General features: G+C 39.7%; 1 protein-coding gene across 1 annotated transcript in view; it reads left to right on the forward strand.

Annotated features, from left to right (window-relative positions):
- The window catches only part of DGKI (diacylglycerol kinase iota), a 569,495-nt gene that overhangs the window by 257,682 nt on the left and 290,449 nt on the right, over positions 1–21,364 (forward strand). Inside the window, 4 exon segments of the mRNA XM_036761364.1 lie at positions 2,411–2,482; positions 6,447–6,563; positions 13,712–13,786; positions 14,232–14,330. Of these exon segments, the coding sequence (XP_036617259.1) occupies positions 2,411–2,482; positions 6,447–6,563; positions 13,712–13,786; positions 14,232–14,330 (363 nt within the window).

The following is a 21,364-nucleotide window of genomic DNA, read 5'->3' on the forward strand; positions in this document are numbered from 1 at the left end:
GTTGCTTCTCCAGCTCTAGGGCCATTTGATTGCTACTCTTATCTTTAAAAATCTAGGGCCAGAAACTTCTTTACTGGGTGGTTTCTTCCTCCTCTAAATATTTCTTTGCCACTCTCCATTATCTTTCTACAGTTGTCATTTCATGTGCAAAATACTATGTGCAAAATACTAGGTTGTCTCCATGTAGGGTTGCAAAAAGATAAGAAAAGAGCACCCAAAGAGCTTAAAATCTAGTTGGGGAGTAAAACATAAATATAATTAACACTGGGAAGTATGTGATAAGTGCTGGCAACGTGCTCATTTCAGAGGAAGGAGGGAACACAGCTGTCAATGATGATTATATAAGACTTCACAGAATAGGTGAGACTTGGGCTGGATCTTAAGGGATAGCTAGGATTCAGACAGGTGAAGAGAAGCAGAATGAATAATGAGTAGTGGGAATGGGGAAATTGTAGTTTCCCCAAAGGCATGAGAGGAAGGAAAGTGTAAAATATGTTAAGAGTGAGAGATCAGTCTGGCTGCAGCAGAGCACTCATGTTAGGCAAATAGGGGCAGGGGAAAGATGGGAAGGAAGCTTGGAGCCAGGTTACAGAAAGCCTGGAAAATCAGGCTTGTGGAGTTTAGGCTTTATCCTTAGTCAGTGGTGATCTGTTAAATGTTCTTAAGTAGGGGAATGGCATGATGAAAGTAATTTAAACTGACATAGTTATGGTAAAATGGATTAGGGGAAGGGAAGGGAGACTGGAGGCTGGAGGAATGGGAAATCATTGTAACTAATGAAGTGGGAGGTAACGGTAGCCTGAACTAGGGTGAGAGCAGTGAAAAATGGAGGGAATGATGGAGTAGAGATAGATTATCATGACTGATTGGATATTGGAAGCCAAGGGTAGGGAGGAATTTAAGCCTGAAGATTTTAAGCCTGGAAGCCAAGGGAAATGATATATTGATGGAAATAGGAGAACGAGGGGGCAAAACCATTTTGGGGGGAAAACGATGAGTCTATTTTTATGAAATAATGAGTTTAGTTTGATGGTGGGACATCTGAGTGGAAATACCAAGCAGACATTTGGTGTGGGGTCTAGAGATATGCATTTAGTAGTGATCTGTATGAAAGTTAAAGCTGAAGATATGAGAGTGTATCAGTCAGCCAGGGCAAAAGGCTAAGGAGAGGAAGAGCAAGGAAGGAAAGAAGTCTTTTCCTTCATTGTTTCTCCCTTTGGTGTGTGTTTGGCAGAGGAAGCCAAAGAAACCGATCACCTCCTCCATTCTCTCCAGAGGACTATTTTTTACTTAAGGAGCCTGTGACTGTCTCATCAAGGTCATCTGTTCCCTGCAGATGCAAAATAAATAATGGAAAAAGCATCATTTAGTGTACACATCAGAGGGAGCTAAGAAAAGCATCTGACCTGACTACCATAATCCTACATTCTTCAAAGTCGACCTTCCAGGAATCTCCTCTCTTGCTGTTCAATTTTTCTATCTCTGGGACTTCAGATATTACAGAGGTTATATGGAAAGCCATTATTATGTGTCTAACTAAAAACTTCACAACCCCAGGGCTAATGTTCATTTGCATGATAAAAATTCTCTAAAATCAACACCATGGAACCTGATTTAGTTGAAAAATATATTGTGGTGATAGGGATTTGAAGATTTGTTAGTGTTATAAATGATCTGGTTATCAGCCACCCTTCTACTACTCTGTTCAGTGGAGATATGTATCATTGAATAAATCCCTGAATGAGGTGAAAGCGGGTGATGCAGTATGTAGTAAGGTACATGATCCCTAGTCCATGTTGGCTTAGACACATGGTGTAATGTAGCAGTATAGCCCTTGGGTCCTTCAGGGCTCAAGTGCTACCTTCTGCATGAGGCCATTCCTGATCCTTCCCACTCTTTTTTTAAGGGGAAGGGAGGAAGACATAAGCATTTATGTAGCTCCTGTTATGTCCTGGGCTAAATGCTTGATTTTTCGCAGCAACTCTGTGAGGTATTATTACACCACTGAAAGGAAACTGAGGCAAACAGAAGTTAAGATACTTGCCCACGATCATGGTCACTTACACGGTCAGTAAGTATCTGAAGCTGATTTTGAACTCAGGTCTTCCTGACTCCAGGCCTAGCAGTCTTATCCAGTGCACCATCTAGCTGCCTTGTTGTGCTGCTTCCCATCCCTCACTTATTTCGCATTTAAATTGAATATATTTTGTATTGATTTTTCTGTGTACACAAAGAATATAAGTTCCCAGAGGACAGGGACTGTGTTATTTATATCTTTGTATTCTCATCAACTAGTATACAATTAGTGATTAATAAATGCTTACTGAATGAATTAATGAATGAATTACACAAAGGTGAAGGAAAAAAAAGTGCCATTTATATAAATCTCCTTTTCCTTCTGACTTCATAGGGGTTCCAACAGAAATTCTCCTTTCACAGTAAAGAGATTGTGGCCATCAGCTGTTCCTGGTGTAAGCAGGCGGTAAGTGCGAGGGATTCAAGGGGGGTGGGGTGGAACATGATAGCACTTCCTCATTTCATCGTCCACTTTAGGATCAGCATAGATCTAGAGCTAGAAGAAATCTAAAAAGCCACCAAGTCCAACCTCCTTATATTACAGATGAGGAAACTGAGGCCCAAAGGATCAAGTGGCATGCCCAAGGTCACACTGATAGTATATGAACTTAGGTCCTATGATGTCAAGTCTTTCTGTGTTCTTTTCATTGTCCCATGCTGCCCACATGTCCCAGTCCTAATCTACTGAGGGTAATCAATTCTCCTTCCAATGGTTATCCTCTTCATTTAACATTTCCTTTTACTCCTTAACTGAATGTAACCAAATACATAGCTTGTGATCACTCCTCCCGTGTTGTATCAAGAACAATATGTCATGTATAATATCGTTCTCTCTCCCCTAGTGTTACGTCATTTGTCTCTTTAGGTGCTATTTGATGTGGTAGAAAAGCTTTTTTTCCCTTCTACTTCTGTATTATTCATTCCAAAAACTTTTATTAGGCACCTGAATCCTCATGCTGATTCTAATAATTACTCATGAGGATCAAATCCCGAGTCTGTTATTAATATCAATAGAATCTGAGCAACTGACCTAACCAGTTGCTTAAACAACTAGAAGACAAAATTACATGTTAAATGTTAACTGTCCACCATCTGTTAAAGATCAATCAGAAATTAAAATCATTGTCACTTTCAACATCAACAGTTCAGAGTTGGAAGGGATTGTAGAGGTCATCTAGTCATTTTACATATGATGGAACTGTGGACCATACAAAACCTCCATGAAATTATCATATACGATCAACACTGGAATAGACCTTAGAGGCTATTGAAGCCCACCACTTCATTGTATGGATGAGAAAACTGACTAAAAATAAAAGTTTAAGTGACTTGCTCAAAGTCACATAGCTAGTAAGTACATAGGATGGGATTTCAACCTTTGCCTTCCTGATTCTGGGTAGCTAGGTGGGATAGTGGCTAGAGCACTGGGCATGGAATCAGAAAGTTCAAATTTGACCTCAGACACTTTCTAACTATGTGACCCTGGGAAGTCACCTAACCGGGTTTGCCTCAATTTCTTCATCTGTAAAATGAGCTGGAAAAGTAAATGGGTATCTCTGCCAAGAAAATCCCAAATGGAGTCATGAAGAGCCCACACAACCTTATCCACTGAATAGCAGCAACTTCCTGAGTCTAGGTCCAGGGTCTTAAGGGCCAGGGCCCAATCTTCTCCACCATTATAATGCAGAACAACTGGTAAATAGGATTAAATTGATTTACTTTCCATAGCGGTCCAATGCAAAGTGCACTGAATTTATAATGGGTGGACCTGGATTTCAATCTGGCACTTGCCACTTACTACCTCCATGATCCTGGGCTTCAGTTTCCTCACCTATCAAATGAGGGGTGTTGGGCTATGTGACCTCTTAGGTTCCTTCTAACTCTAAATCTGTGATCTTGTGAACACATAAAGTTACTGTATAAAGTTCATCTGCACAAACTCTAAATTGGCTACAAAGGATCACCCCCATTTTGTGGGGATACGCAAAGAGAAGCAGGTTGTTAACTTGCCTGGAAAGTCATACAGCGAAACAGTGGCAGCACTGGACATGGACACCAGATCAGGTCTCCTCCCTCTAGTCTGTTGTTGCAGTGATTAAAAACAAGCTTCCTTCTTTCCATTTAGAAAAGCCAAGTACTGTCTTTGTAGAGTGCCCTTGTTCCCACACTAAATGTTCAAGTTTATTGCCTTCCAGCAAAAAGAAGGCAGCGAAACTGTCCTTGTTCTGTTTCCTGGTAAAGAAACAGCTCTACAAGGAGAGGGACCCTGGTCATTTGTACTCCTCCAACCCCTAGAATTCAGGGTGCTGCTTGGATGAGATTTACACGTCTGGAAGAGTTCAGTTGCTGTGATCGTAGCTTGTTCTCTATTGCCTTTCACACCTTTCCCAGCCCCAAAATGTGTAGCTAATTTTAAGCCAGTGAATAATCATAGCAAAATTAGATGGTTTAGCTGAATAGGCAATAGCTGTATGGTAAATTCACTATTGGATAGACTCCTAGAGTATCCTGTTCCTACTGCCGCTGGCGCTACTGCTAGTACTATTATTACTACTTGCTGCCGCTGCTATTGTCATGGATACTATTACTGCTGCTACTTCTATCTAGCAGTTAAGTGATGTAGAGTGTTTTATGTGTTATTTCATTTGACCTTCATATCAATCTACCAGTTTGATACTTTATCGTACTCATTTTACAGCTAAGGAAACTGAATAGATTAAATGTCTTGTCTAGGGTCACACATCTAGGGAGTCTTTAAATTCTTTCAGAATCTTTCTAGCACTCCATTCTACTACCTAGTGGCCAAAATCATAAAATATTAAAGTTGGAAGATGCCTTAGAACAGTGGTGTCAAACTCAAATAGAAACAGATCTCCATGGGCTGCATATTAACTTAATTTGCATTTATTTAAATTTTTTTCCAATTACAAGTAAAAACATTTTTTAACATTCACTTTTTAAAATTTTGAGTTCCAAATTTTCTCCCTCCCTCTCTCCCTTCCCCCACCTTTGAAAAGGTAAGCAATTTGATATGGATTATGCATTGCACATTGACTTAGAAAATCATAAATTCACATTATCTATGTTGCATTATATTTTTATCTATTAATTGTTAAATATTTCCCAATTCCATTTTGATCTGGTTCAGGCTGGCACTGAGGGGCAGTGAGTTTGACCCGTCTGGTGTAGTGGAATGAGAACTGGCTCCTAGAGCTTCTAGAGAATTTGGCTTTGGATTCAAGCTCTGTTTCCAGGTGTCTGCATAACTGTGCAGATTACTTTACTTCTCTGGGGCTTGATTTCCTCATCTATAGAAGGAAGACTGTACTATGAGACTACTAAGTTCTCTCATACCCCTCAATCTAAAATTCTATAATTAGGATGGATCTCTAAGGTTACCTTTAAGCTCTTAATCTTACAATTTAATTAACTCCCTACCCCATAACGGACCTTTACTGTAGCATCCAGGACAAATAGCCCATCAGCTAATGCTTGATAGTTTAATTTAAATCTCTCTGGTTGATACAGCACAAACTCCAGTATGGCCAGATTGCTGCAGTCCCATGACTGTGACTTCTAAATTTGTCCCTGAAGTTCTCTAATTCCCCTAATCCAGGGGTTCTTCAACTTTCTTAGGTCACAAACCCCTTTAACAGTCTGGTGAAGCTTATGGACCCCTTCTCAGAATAATGTTTTTAAATGCATAAAATAATAATAAGAGCTAACACTTACATAATGCCTTAAGATTTGCGAAGTGCTTTACAAATATGATCTTGTTTGATCTTCACAACAATCCTGGGACGTAGAGGCTATTAATCTCCCCATTAAGAGATGAGGAAACTGAAGCAGACAGAAGTTACAGATTTGAACTCAAGTCTTCCTGCCTACTGATATCTTCCTGAGTTCAAATCTGGCCTCAGACACTTAACAGCTGTGTGATCCTGGGCAAGTCACTTAACCCTGTTTGCCTCGGTTTCCTCATCTTTAAAATGAGCCGGAGAAGGGAATGGCAAACTGCTCCAGTATCTTTGCCAAGAAAAACCCCAAGAAGAGTCAGACACAGCTGAAGGACAACTTCCTGACTACAGATTCAGTAATCGATCTACTGCACCGCCTAGCTGCCTCATACATAGGATGACAAAGGAAACAAACATATTGGAAAACAGTTATCAAAAAATATTTTTCACAGACTGCCCCCCCCACCGCCCCTGAAATCTTTCCATGTACTCTTTGGGTCCATGACTCTGAGGTTAAGAACCCCTGCTTCAGCAGGGATCTGCTTGGAGAGTGGCCACAGCCAAATATGGCCTGAGTTTTTGCCCCTCTCGATCTGTTCTCATGTCATTTGCGACTCTGTTTTCTCTCTTCAGTTTCACAACAAGGTTACCTGCTTCATGATGCACCACATTGAGGAGCCATGCTCCCTCGGGGCTCATGCTGCTGTCATTGTCCCACCTACCTGGATCATTAAGGTGAAGAAACCTCAGGTAACTGCCTAGTCACCATTAGTTACTAATGCTTCCAGGCAAACTCAGAACATAATAACTGTTGCTTTTTGCTGCTATTCTCAACTAGCCTCTGGTTCAGATGCCCCATGCTTATATATCCACATGCCCCCATGCTTGGCTGCCGTGGCCACATTCCACTCTCTCATCACGATGCTCTGGAGGACTCTGTCATGGAAAAACAATACCATTCTAATGAAATCAAGAATTCAAATTAGGGGAAGCTCCCTGTTTATATATTGGCTATGCCTTTCCATGTGGGTGATATTCAGTCCTGGGTCTCACTGAGAGTCAATGATGGGTACAGGTAAGTCAGAACTTGTGAGTGCTGGTGCAATTGTACAATATCCCTTGTTCTCAACTCTTGGCTATAAGGAGTAAGAATAAGGGTATGTTGTTGAGGTCCCACTGCATGGTTCAAGTGGTCTTCTTCCCTATCTGGAGGGATGGATTTGGGTTTGCTGTTCTTTAGGATGTAAAGCCTACTCAGAGCAAAATTCCATTCATGGTCAAATAGACTTGATGATTGCCAAAGCATCTCTTTGTTGTGCCATATCTCCCTTGTATTTTGCTTCATAAGGAATGGAATGCTCTGGGAAAGGTTCTAATCCTATGCCATAGGATGTGAAAGAAAAACTTTCTCCATCACAGCCCTGTTAGGTATAATGTGGAGGCTTCAACTCAGCAGTAGCCTTTAGTGGGAAGAGGACATTTTATTGTGATTAAGCAAATGGAGATCCAGGAAGGGTTGGATAGTAGCTTTCAATGCTGTGTTGTTGTTCAGTTGTTTCAGTTGCATTTGACTCTTTGTGATTCTGTTTGGGGCTTTCTTGGCAAAAGTATTGGTGAAGTTTGCTATTTTCTTTTCCAGCTCCTTTTACAGATGAGGAAATTGAGGCAAGCAGGGTTAAGTGACTTGTCAGTGTCTGAGGCCAGATTTGAACTCCTGAAGATGAGTCTTCCTGACTCCAGGCCCACTGAGCCATCAATGCTGTGTGGAGTCATTATCTCAGACCACTGCTATCTTGTGCCCCATATTAAGTATGCCTGCTTATGTTGGCTTATGTTTGTGTACTGTGCCTTTGAACAGACATGACAGTTGGGTGGACTCTTTCTTTCTTGGTGTCCTGTCCTAGGCATCTAGCTTCATGTCCTCAAAAATCAGGCAGTGAACTGATTGTGTTTGAGCAAAAGAAGTTGTATGTCCTCTAAACTTCTCCTAGTATGCCAGGATACTATAGTTAAGTATTGATGAATTATATATTTTAAGAAATGTGTTTCATGATGGCCGTTAATGTTTATGAGTAATATATAAGAGCACATTTCAGATGATCCAAAGGTTAGTAGAAAGGAATATTGTAGATAGGAAAAGGTCACAGTGTATTGCCAGCTAAGAATTACTCAGGTAAAACAGTCTGAAGGATGTCATCCAATAGATGTTTGGCTGCAACAGAAGGTGGGCTGGTCATATAGTGAGATCTAGAGATAACTAACTCCTGGGTAGCCCCTGTGCTCCATGGTGTCCATGCGGTGTCTCTTGCCAGACATTTATTAACTACCAGATCCCATGGCCATTTCTCAGTTCTTGTCCTTGACTGCTCTGCATTATTTGACACTGTTGACTATTCTCTCATCCTGGAGTTTCTCCGTCCTGGGTTTCCATCACACTGTTATCTTCTGGTATCCCTATTAGACCACTCCTTCTCAGCCTCCTTTGTTAGATCATCAGCTAGTCAGCAAATGTTTATAGCATGCGTACCATGTGCAAGCCTGTGGGTATACACAGATAAAACGGAGAACAACACCCATCAAAAAGCTCCCAGTCTAGGGAACAGTAAAAACTAAGAGATTTATAAGCTTCCAGCATGAAGTGGTACCATACAAGTGGAAGCCTTGTATGAAGAGAGGAATTGTAAGAGGTGAAGGCTGAGAGGAATGGATTCCTGGCATGGGCAGCAACCTGTGTGGGGAACAGAAAGTAGACCAATTTGGCTGGAACACAAAGCATCTGAAGGAAAAGAATGCAAAATAAGCCTGGGAAGGCTGGCTGAAGGTAGAATATTTAATGCCAATCTGAAGAATTGGTCTTTTATCCTAGAAGCAATAGGAAGCCCCTGAAAGTTCTTGAGCAAAGGAATGGTGCAATCAGAAATGTACTTTGGAGGAAATAGTTTTTGTCATTTATTCCCTAACAGAAAACAATGATAAGGATAAGGAAACCAGTATTCATTAACAGTGACTTAAATGAGATTCAGTCATTTAACTTATGGCTGTAGATAGAGATGACTGGGAAACTGATAGCTAAGCTTCATAATCACATAAAGTTACCTTATGGTCCAATGGAACAAACAGAAAATGTATCTCTATTTGCATATATATCTTTATCTGTGTTTGTGTGGGGGGAGGGACAGGGGCATGAAACCCGGCATTGCACTTCTTTTGCTCAGAGCCTTGGGCATTGGTTGACACTTGGTTTTTGACCCGTGACTCTCAGCTTTAGATTGCGAGGTTTAGCTGAAGTAAGTTGAGACACAATAATATCTACACAGACCTCTGGGATAAAATGGACAGCTCAGAAGAGGGGGAGATACTTTTTTTCAGCTCAGGATGGATACTTGATCCATAGAGAAGCTCAGAGGGAGAGACCTACTTCAGAAGGGAGAAACAATAAGGAAGTTTTGCTCTAAAATTGAGGCTTTGCTTTATGCCGAGAGTGATCTTAGACTGTTCCAGAAAGAAAAGATTGTCAACAACATTGAAGAAGTTCACTGATTTAGTGCTGGAAGGGACCTCAGAGGCCATGTAGTCTCCAGCTGTATCATCTTACAGATGATAACAGTGAGGTCCAGAGAGGCTGAGGAACTTGTCCAAAGTTGCTCAGGTGGTAAGTGACCAAGGAAATATTTAAGCCCAGGTACTCTGACTCCAGTGCCAGTGTTATTCCTGTCTTATGGCTCTTTTAAGAGGAGTGAGTGACTGAAGCAGGATAGTGTTGTTAATTGAATTTTGGCTAAGCATGAATTAAAGTTGTGACTATATGAGAATCATTAGGTCAAAGTAGAGTTAATGTAAAGCGAATAATAAGAAAAGGCACACTTCCTATTTGGCATTCCCACCCTGCCTCTGCCACTTTGTCCTATATTTTGGACCTGCTTGATTTATGATTGATAAATTGAATTGTCTTGTTTTGTCATCGTAAGAGTAGGGAATAGGAACTGCACCTGTAATTTAATTGGTATAGGGAACTCCCAGGGGAGGAAACCCCCTCTATCAATGGAGGTTGGCACCTGCAACTTATAGTCTTAAAGATTTGCCTAGAGAAGTGAGAGTTTAATGACACACCCAGGTCACAAAGCCAGGGTTTGTGAGAGGGAGGACTGGAACTCAGGCTTTCTCAACTCCCGAGCCAACTCTCCAGCTATTAAAGAACATTCTTTCTTTGTCCTAAACATATAAAAACACAGGCATGACATTTGTCAAGAGTGTCTTAATTGTTTGATCCTAAGACTCAAGCTTATAGTGCTGTGCTGGTCTGCTGGATATACTTATGATAGTGTGTGTGTGTGTGTGTGTGTGTGTGTGTGTGTGTGTGTGTGTGTGTAGAGATGGATAGATAGATAGATAGATAGATAGATATACCTGCTCTCAGGGAATGTATTAAAAGTGCAGAGTTGAGAGATAATATAACAAGCCCTATTCCCACTTGCTCAGCGCTCCAAAAAGTGATGTCAGAGCATCTCTATGGCCTTTGGCAGTAGTATATATTAGGTGTAAGAGGTGAATGCTAGATAGGCTTCAACAAGGAAAGGATGATGATATTAGCCATATAAAGAGAGTTAGCTAAAATGGAATTGGTGCTTTGGAGAGGTACTTATTTCATACTGTTTAGTGTGGAAAAACAGGGAAGGATGGGGGAAAATTGTACTTATCTTCAGTTTCTTGATGAGGAGGAGGAGTGGAAATGAGCTGAATATTTGAAGCAAATGAGGAGTGTGTGACCCTTTTGTCGTGTATTAGGGTCAAGTTATTAAAGCATGCCCTCTTGAGAGTGGTTATTAGTTCCTGACAACTTGAAATTCAAATAGCTCTCATCTAAGAGCAATTGTTATAGAATGTGGACCAAGTGATAAAGTTCTCTTCAGGTAAGTGATAGAGATAAAATTCTTTTAAAAAAACCATTAAAATATCAATATGGAAGAACATAAGATGTACGGATAAATAAAAAAAATACTTGTGAACAAGATTTGAAAAATTAGAAAGCCTAGCCTCCTTTGGATTACTCCTGAACCATTTTCTTACCATCATTTGACTCTTTTGAGGGTTGATGAAAACCCTTTCAGAATTCACATCAAAGCATCCAGTTGCCTGCCAGGAATCAGTGCCTAGTATTTGCCTTTGGGCAATTGGCCCTGCCAGGGACCCATATTTTTTTCATTTCTCCTAAAAACAAAACAAAACATTCTTCTGTGAGTTTTCATCAGAAAAGGATGAAGTTTAATTGCCATCCTCCTCCCTTTCTTTACATACATGAAGCCTTCTTTGTCTGTTTGCCCCAGTCCTCTAGCCATGACTCTTTTCTGGGCCTGGATTCCGCAGCACACAGAGAGATGTGTTTCCCTCAGCACTTTTTGTATGTCCTGCTTTTTCCTATGGTCACTCTGAATCAATTGATGCCCAGAAGAAGGTTATTACTTTTGAGTTTCCCTGCTAGTGCTGATTCTTTCTGTAGTTAGGAAATAACAATAATAATTCACACTTACATTGCACTTAAAGGTTTTCAAGGCACTTCCTGCAACAGCCTTGTGAGGTAAGTATTGCAAGTATCATTATCCCATTTTACAGATGAAGAAACTTTGACTTAGTGAGGCTAAGTGACTTACATGAGCTTTCAAAACTTCTAAGCATCAAAGCTAGGATTTGAATCTGCATCTTTCCTGATTCGAAGTCCAATGGGCTTTCCTTTGGACCTAAGCTGCCTCTCAGTAACTACTATGTGTCCGACTTGTGGTTGGTATGTGGCTTTTTGTGCTTAAGTTGGTGGGGATTGTTTCTGCTAGCCTCATATATTTAGCATGTTTCCAACTTGGGTCCCTTTGCCAACAGGACTTTTAAGTGGGCTAAACCTCTTTCCATGTGTTTTAAACAGAATAGAAGGAGGACAAAATATGGCAAGCCATTTTTAAAACTTATAGGAGGAATAGAAATGAGCCAGAAGGTTCACCACAGAGAGCTACAGTGATATGCGCATACCACTCAGAGCTATACAGCAGTGAAGAAGCACAGGGGACAGACGGGAGATCTAGCTCCCCAAGAAGACATAGTCCAGGATGGATAAAGGGGAAGCATCAGAGGGCACATATCCAAGTACTGTTGTGTTAATATTGTCAGAAGGAAGCACTGCCACTCTGCCACTTTCCTTTTGTCTGCCGAGACTAGAGAATTTTAGAACCTTTGAGGGTCTAGAACCAGTTCTAGAACCAGAATTAGAACTAGAATTTTATGACTCTGGAATATTTAGATAAACCAGGACCTTATTTTTCTGGAGTAGAAAGCCAAGTCCATTAAAACTTCATTAATTCAGAACTACTGATTTTTGGGGGGCATTATTTGGAAGAAAGGTGATTGATCTTTACCCTCTCCGAAAAAAAAGATTTGTTTTAAAAATCATTAATATGGTAAGTAAGAATATGAGATTAAACATGTTAGGAGTTTCATTTGCATACATGTGAACTGAGATGCTAAAGTTTTTCTTATTTAATCAATAAGGCAGAACCTATTTAACAACACTTCTTTAGCTTGAGTCATGTGATTGTATATATTTAAAATGGTTAACTCTGTCATGTTTTAAAAGAATCTGTCATTCAGACTTTAAATTTCATTTGTTGAACTTGGCACTCAAATAGAAATAAAAATTAAAAATGAATTATGCAAGGCCTTGTGAGAGTATAAAAGAGACATATAATTTGGTCCCTGACTTCAGGGGACTTAACAGTTTTTTCAGTTATAGACATTTCACTAATTCAGTCTGAATTAGTCTGAATTATTGAGGCTTAATTATATTTTGAAAGATGTTCTCAAAGCTCTATGAAATTCCATTCTATTACTCGCATGAAAATTTAAGAATAGAAGAAGGCTTACTTGAAGTGATCACAGAATATCAATCTAAGTGATCCTTAGGAAAAGACAGAGAGAAAGCAAATAGATTTTTAAACAATCAAACCAGATGGGCTCTGTGAAATACATTTCAGGAGGCTTAGGGAACCTGTAGGCTAGTTGCTATGGAAAAGTCAAAAATTCAGAAGAATTAAATACGCTTCATACCAACAGTTCTGGAGGCACAGACATCACACCCAGTGCTTCTTGTTCACCTGGAATAAATAACTAGCCCTGCTTGTGTGACCTTGGGCAAGTTACTTAACCTCACTGGGCCTCAGTTTCTTCATCTGTAAAATGAGGGAATAGGACCAGATGACCTCCTCAGGTACTTTCCAGTGCTAAATCGCTGAGCCTATGAACTCAAGGTGAGTCTCTTGGCCATTAAAAGGAAACCATTACAGATGCCAGGCTAGTTGGTTCTATTGTGTCAAAAAAAGAAAAAAATGAAAGAGAGAGAAGCTGTTCCTCCACGTTGTGGCAAAAATCTCCAGCATGGCTCCAGGATCCTCTGAGTCACTTTATCGCCACCACTACAGCAGGTCTTGGAAAAAAAAAAACATGAAAAATGTCACCTTTTATCATGTTTTTTTTTTACATTTTTCACACAGGAGGTCTCCATACCAGGAGACGACTTTGGTTGGGCGGGAGACTGGAGCCCCACAGAGAATATGGGAGTCTCCCACCTGTACTGGGAGGGTTGGCAGGTATAACATGTGTTGTCATGTGAGTCCATGAGAGCATCTGGGGTTTCCATTTCCCTGCCTTTCGGTGTGGCAGGGGAAGTCTTTGACTCCAAAGCACTCTACTGGTTTCTGTCTGTGGCTTATCCATGAACAGTGGCTTGGAAATGTCAAAGCATGAGTAGCATGCAGTTGAAAAGCATGTGCTGCTTACCGTCCTCCACAGAAATATGCATGGGGGAACATCTGCAAGGAGCCCACTTCTGAGGCTAGCAATGTCTTTTTTTCCTACAGAATTCATTAAAGGCTTCAAATCGGAAGAAGAAGAGGACAAGCTTTAAAAGGAAAGCCAGCAAAAGAGGAGCTGAAGTAAGTGGGGTTATGAAATGTTCCAGGAGGCAGACAGTAGCCAATTCAATCTGAGGACCTAGGAAAGAGCCTCTTGGAGAATTTAGGCAGAGTAGTTAATCCATTTCTCTGTTATCTCTCCAATGGCTTTAAATCCAAAATGCTCTGTCATTGGTGAGCTTGTTTAATCAGAGAGGGGTAATGGGGAGGTAAAAAGAGAAAGAGAGACACAGAGAGACAAGAGCAGAGAGACAGAAACAGAGGGGGGGGGGGGAGAGAGGAGAGAGAGAGAGAGAGAGAGAGAGAGAGAGAGAGAGAGAGAGAGAGAGAGGCAGAGACAGAGAGACACAGAGAGAGACAGAGATTCCTTACTTTAATTTTCTTTGACCTTATGTGTATACTGTTTAAGTTAAGACATAAATTTTAAAGTTTTATAGCCTTAATTACTGGTGCTCTCTTATTTCAGCCAGAAAATAAAGGCCGACCATTTGTGATAAAACCCATCTCCTCTCCACTCATGAAACCATTGCTCATATTTGTGAATCCCAAGAGTGGAGGCAACCAGGTGAGATATCTTCCTGAACCTAGTTCAGAAGCTTCCATGATTTTTCAAAAACAAAATTCTCCCCTTCCAACCAAAACAGCGTCATGAGACCTTAGAGCATCAGAAGAAAATCCACAGGTGACTGAATTAAGTTATTGTTCTGTTGAGGAATGGAATCATGGAGACCTTTAGCTAGATAAAACGTACCAACCGCAACAATATAAAAGAAAGTTATTCTCGAGGGCAGTATGTTTATGGCACATTTTTGTTGGTCTATAAAACTTTTACTACCTAAAGTCCACACTTCTCAAGACAGATTTAAAAAAAAACAAACAATAACCACAATAATAATAAAAACTCAGACTATGTATAGCTCCTCATCTTTCCCATGTGTCTTCCTTTTAGCTCTTGGCCCCTCTTTCTACCTCCTGGTCCCTGCTACCAGAAATACCTAGTCTTTGTGCTGAGGCTGTGGAGGGTGGTGGAATGGTCCACAGTGAAAAATTTAGATATTTTATTGTATCTTCAGTATTTTTGGATTGAGAAACAACTTTAGTCTCTTCTCTTGCTTGGCACTGTGCCTTGGAATTAAATTTATTTCAATTCAACAAAAATTCTTTAATGACCTACTAGATACATGGCACTGGGATGAGAGATAACATTGTTTCTAGGGGCTGCTGGATGGTGCAGTGGACAGAGCACCAGGCCTGGAGTTAGGAAGACTCATCTTTCCAAGTTCAAATCCCACCGCAGACACTTACTAGCTGTGTGACTCTGGGCAAGTCACATAACCCTGTTTGCCTCAGTTTCCTCCTAATGAGCTGAAGAAAATGGCACACCACTCCAGCCTTTACCAAGAAAACCCCAAATGGGGTCATAAAGAGTCAGACATGACTAAATAACAACTTGCTTCCAGGAAAAATTGCACCTAAACCATTCCACAATTTATTATTGCCTTTTTCTGATAAATCTTCAAGACACAGCTATGGTAGAGTGGAAAGTGCTCTGGTTTTAGAAACAGAAGACCTGGGTTCAAGTCAAAACTCTTCTACTTAGTACCTGTGTGACATATCACTTTGCTGGTCAGGCCTTGTTTTCCTCATTAGTAAAATGGGGGTGGGGGCTGGATCAGATGACCTCTAAGGGATCTTTGAGTTCCAAATATATGATCCTCTAACCCTAAGAAAGGCAGTTCCTTAATCTCCTTTGGTTAGTTTCTTTCAAACTCTTAAAACCTTATTGATACGAGGTTCTTCTTGTTACTTGGCCCAAATGTCCCCATTTCCTTCATCTTGCTCTCAAAAAGGGAACAGCGTGCACACCTCCACATATCCCTATCCATTTTTATTGCATTTTGCCATTATAAAATACTTTTACAATCATTATCTCAGTTGAGTCTCTTAACAGCTCTGTGGGATGGATAGGGCAGTTTTATCATCCCAGTTTTGTAAATGAGGACATTAAGGATCATCAAGGTGAATTAACATACCAGAGGTCACATAACTAACTGTAAATGTCTGAGCCAAGATTTGAAACTAGTTCCTCTGATTTGTCTGGAATGATTAAGTATAATATGGTATGTAGAGACAATGAGGTATAGTAAATAGAGAATTGGTCTTAGAGTCAGGAAGACTTGGCTTTTTAAACCTTTCCTTTAATACATACTGACTGTATGTCCTTGAGCTAGTCACCTGGCTTCTCAATGTCTTAGGTAACTTCAAGACTGAATTTCAGAGATGGTACCCATCTGCACTGGTAAGATGATATTAACCTCATTGGAAGTACCCTACACCCATGAAATCAGAGGTCTAGCACATAGAATTGCAAGATACTGTTATTGTTATAACTGGCAAATTACTGAGATGTTCTGTGGCATAGTGGAGAGAACATTTTACTTAATAACAGAAAACGTAGGTTCAAATCTCAGCTCCAATTCTTACAAGTTGTATGTCATTGTGTATGTCACATCTCTGAGGTTTAGGGTTTTCACCTATAAAATCAGGATAATACAGCCCTATAAATGTCATTTGGTTCTTGTAGTAATGTAAGATAGTTAAAAGAAGATATTGTCCCCATTTCAAGATGAGGAAATAGAGTTAGTCAGAAGTTGTAACTTATCCAAGATGTCATGACCATTGAATGACAGAGCCCAAACCAGAACCCAGGCATCCAGGCTCCTAGTCCAAGTTCGAGGCCCAAATTTTCCTTCTAGTGTCTCATACTTTTTATGAAGAGCCTTCAGTGGACTTTTTTTCCTACTTGAATGACATATTTCCATTTAATTGGGGATGTCAAAATATTCTTTCTTCCTGTTAACTCAGGTGCACATTTTTTAATCTGAGTATTTAAAGGATCTTTGAGGCTCAACTTGTAACAGTGGAGTTTGAGAGACTTCAGTCTCCAGACAGAAGCAGGAGAATTAGCCAAAAAAGCAAACCTGTTAAGCTTGCTTTAATACCCCAAGAAGGAACAAATGATAAAGCTTGTATTAATTTCTTACAATGTGCTAAACAGTGAGGATACAAAAACCAGAAAGCAAGAAAGCAAGTCAAGAATGAGTAAATGGTTAAAACATTTACTGCAAATACAAGAAAGCAAGACAGTTATTCCCTCTGATAATCTTATATTTTAATGGAGGAAAAGAACATATAAGAGGGAGCTAGAAGTCAGGTAGGGATTAAATAAGAGGCAGCATGGTTTGGAAATGACTGGGAGCTGATGGAGAATCCTGATCCTGGGCGAGATAAGGCAAAAGCTCTGCTTTCAGAGGTTCCAGTGGGAAGGGGATGAGGAGACTGAGGATGAATCTGTATTGAAGGTAGTGTAAGATTATTATTGCTAATGGTAATAATGAATAACTACTAGGATAGTCATTTGTCAGTCCATTCAATGTTATACTTTGTTACATTTTATTTTCTCTTCTTTGAAGATGATTTCTCAGAGAATTAAAAATGGCAGTCTCTCATGTATATTGGCAAATTCTGGTTTTCATGTTTAAATGATGCACCAAGAATAAAACATGCAATTGGGATATTTTCCCCAGGAATGAGGATAAATATGTATTATCATCTCAGATCTGGTCTGGTCCATGTTGTGACCAATAAAACTGGTGACTTGGCTGGAGTTAGGTGTGCAGTTGGTGACCATGGAACAGAGTAAAAGTAACTGGAATTTAATTGGTGACCACAACTTCCTGAGGCCCATTTTTTTTTCAATTCATGCCAGATTGTCCATCATCCTGATTTGTATGTGGAGCTGTCAGGGCTAGTCAACATGGGATAGTGCATATACTAAATCATAACTTTAATCAATAAGTGTATATTAAATGCCTGTTACAAAATCAATACTGCTCTGCATTGGAGGAGATTTAGAAGTGCTTCTCCCCTTCCCCTTCCCATGTAATTCAGCAAACATTAATTAAGCACTTATTAGTTCTTTGAACTTTGAAGCTGTAGCTGTGATATATCTAAATTTAAAAACAATTCTTACGTTTACTCAATAAACACTATACAGGCAGGCACCTCCAAAACTTTTTTTAGCCTGGCCTGTGATGTAACAGACAAAACACTTTCAAAAGGAGCACGCCCCTTTCCACAGCAAATAAGACATTAAAACATTTTAGTAGAATACACATACACACACAGTAAGCCTTTTTTTTAAGCAGAAATAGAAATTTATTTTCCCACGTGACTTCATTAGTATAGATGTGGGAGTTAAAGCCATGAGATCTCAGGGTGAGAATAGCAAGAGGTACAAAGGAAAAGGAGGGAACCCTGGAGGATATCTTTGCTTAGAGGCAAGAAGAGGAGGAGGAGGAACAAGCAAAGGGGACAGAGAAGAAACAGTTGGAGAAGCCAGAAGAGAGTCAGAATAATGCAGTGCTATGGAAGGCTTGGAGGAAAGTTTCAAGAAGGATGGGGTGATTAATTAATCAATCAATCACTTGAGCCTTCTTTGTAAAGCCAGGACTTAGCACAGTTGGAATCAGCGATTTGTTTAAAAAGTTTGGCCCTGAAAGGAAGGGGAAAAATACATTTCAAGCTCTAAACTAATGGGATTCTTTTTTTATTTACTTTATTTATTTTTAAAAAGACACTTGTGGTTAAACTAGAACCATGCATTTGAAAGGAATCACCTAGTCCCACTCCTTTCACTATGAACAACCCAAGACTCAGACAGATGAAGCGATTTGGCCACTGCCATACAGAGAGCTGGCTCTTGAGCCAAGACGAGAATGTGGATCTCACAATTCCTGGTATTGTGCTGCCATCACTTCATTTCAGGCTGCCTTCATGAGCTTATTCATCATTTACCCCTGGAATCCAAAAATAACTGAAATATACTCTTGTGCAAAATGAGGGGGTTGGATTGGAGGGTCTCAACTCCCACTCTAACGGTCTGCGATTCTGTATAAACTTGTACTTCTGGAGACAGTTGGCATTTTATCTTAACTGATTCTCGGTTGCCATCTGGTGGTGAATACCAGTAACCACTAATTTACTATGAACCCAGATTTTAATGGGAGCTAACAATGATGCAAAAAATAGTTCTTTTACATCTTTCTGCTTTTGGACTCAGTTTATTGGAATGTGTGGTAATGAAAAATAGGTAGGGATTGTTTTGCTCCTTAAACACGGAAACAGAATTTTGGAGTCCAAAGGAACCCTGAAGATCATCTAATTTAATCCTCTTGTTTTGTAAGTGAGCAAATTGAGGATCTAACACTAGAAGCACATCACAGATAATCTAGGCCAACTCTCTCATTTGACAGTTGAAAAAAATGAGGCCCAGCTTAGTTAAGTCACTTGCTCAGGTTCCCACAGCTTTTTAGTGGCAGGATTTAGACTAGAACCCAGGTCTCCTGACTCCTACTTTGTGTTGCTTTCTCTAGCATTTCTGTGAAATTGGTAAGAAGTGGTCAGGAAGATCGACATGCCATTTTTTGAACACAAAGATACTCAGGACTTACCCTCAGCAGACCATAGGTAGATAGTTCAATTGCTATAGTCATTTTGCTGATGAGAAGACTTTAGATCAGAGAGATGAAAGGTCTTGCCCAGGGTCTCCTGGCTAGTCAGTATCTAATTCAGAACTTGCATCCGAGTCTTCTAATCTTAAGTTATTATTCAGTCATGTCTGCCTCTTAGTGACCCCATTTTGGGTTTGTTTTTTGGGGGGTGGCAAAGATACTGGAGTGGTTTGCCATTTCCTTCTCCAGCTTATTTTATAGATGAAGAAACTGAGGCAAACAGGGTTAAGTGACTTGTCCAGGGTCACACAGCTAGTGTCTGAGGCCACTTTTGCACTCAGGAAGATGACTATTTTTTTCTTTTCTCTAGTTTTTGAACAATTGCCTAATTAGTAGGGCAGGTTGATCATTCCCTTTAAATCTTGATGGTAAGTATGTTTGACCCTCGGTTCATTTGTTGGACATCTATCTCTCCAATTCCTTTATGCAAATCTCTCAAAAGCACTCATTGCTCCCTCTTTCCTCTTGTCCTATATGTAATTGGAAATTTCCAGAGCAAATGCATTTACTAGCTTCTCTCTGTAATTATAATTTGGCTGCCCCAGAACTCCTTGACTGAATATTCTAAATAGAATTTGAATGAGAAAGCTTTTCAATAGCTATGTATCTGCATGCATTGTTGATTCTGCCCTTGTAATATGAGCTTACACTGGTCAGTGAGAGAACTAGATTTGCAGATATACTGTCCAGTTACATCTAAAAACCCATTTGTATTATTCTAGCCTTTCTTCTAATCACCTCTCTAGTTAGGCAGAATATGAAGGCATATACTTTTAAATGGAACATGTAGATGACCTCAAAGAGCTCTTCACTCACCCTAAGACTTGCCATCCCACATCATAAAAATTTCTAATAAGAACCTATTATTACACCATCTGACATATACTTTCAATATTCTTTCTTGGTTTAAGGATATTGTGACCTAAATAAAATACCAATAATAAATTAATTAGATGATTTAGAATATGTTATACACACACACACCCATCTGTTAAACCTTTTCTCTCAGATTCCTAGCTCAGACAAGTAATAGATTACCATGAGCAAAAGAGATGTTCAATTTCCTGAAGCTTGAAGACAAAGCAACATACATCTATTAAGATCTTTTACTCCATTTCTAGCTTTATTGTTGTCCATTTTCCTTAAATTATTCCAGGTCATCTATTAATGTTTTCCCACACTTTCTATGAAAGGTGCTGTCTTAACCAAATCATCCCATGGATGATGTAAAAACACTTTTCTTTGGGAGGCCAGCTAGGGATAATATTCTTTTTTTCTTTCTTACCAGGCCTACAAAAGTATAGCAACAACCCACTGAGAGATTTCTTGCCCCTTAATCTATAAATTATTAGGTGCTATGACATGAAATCCAAGGCTCCTTACCATATAAAGGGTCTTCCAAGAGTTTTTGTGTAGGTTTAAGCTACTACACATATGCACATATACTTTATGTTTTTATGGTATACTTGTATAGATACATATATTTATATGTGTGTATATATGTATAAGTTTGTGTTCTGCATACACACACAAAATATCTTCCAATATTGTAAGTTAATCTCTTGGTGCCAATTTAAATCTCAAGTTTGATTTTGTTTCCAGACTTGTTTACCTAGCATTTTCAACAACTGTTTTTCATCCTTCTATATAAGGATAAACCTTCAAGGTCGTCCATTTTTCCAGGTAATTTTGGTTCCTGTCATCAAATAGGCTTACCTGCTTGGTAATTTTAATCACCCCTGGTATAATAAAGTTTGAGGGAGGTTTGAAATTCTGAAATGTAGTGCAATGAAAGGTGGCAATGGCAGTCTTTCTTATATGCCACTTATGGAGCCAAGGGAAAATTGGAGGGGCACATGATTAGGTAGTCAGTCACAGCCTAAATGTCAGTGAAAAGGAAGGAGGCCGTATAGAGTTCCTGGCCTAGCCTTTGGTTTTACATTCCTAAAATGAAGCTTGGGAGATAGAGGTAGCTGCTAAGACCATTAATTTCAGCCCTAATCAATGGCTGTTGCTTCTAAGGAAA

The sequence above is a fragment of the Trichosurus vulpecula genome, chromosome 5, assembly GCF_011100635.1.
Source record: "Trichosurus vulpecula isolate mTriVul1 chromosome 5, mTriVul1.pri, whole genome shotgun sequence".
NCBI classification, from domain to species: domain Eukaryota; kingdom Metazoa; phylum Chordata; class Mammalia; order Diprotodontia; family Phalangeridae; genus Trichosurus; species Trichosurus vulpecula.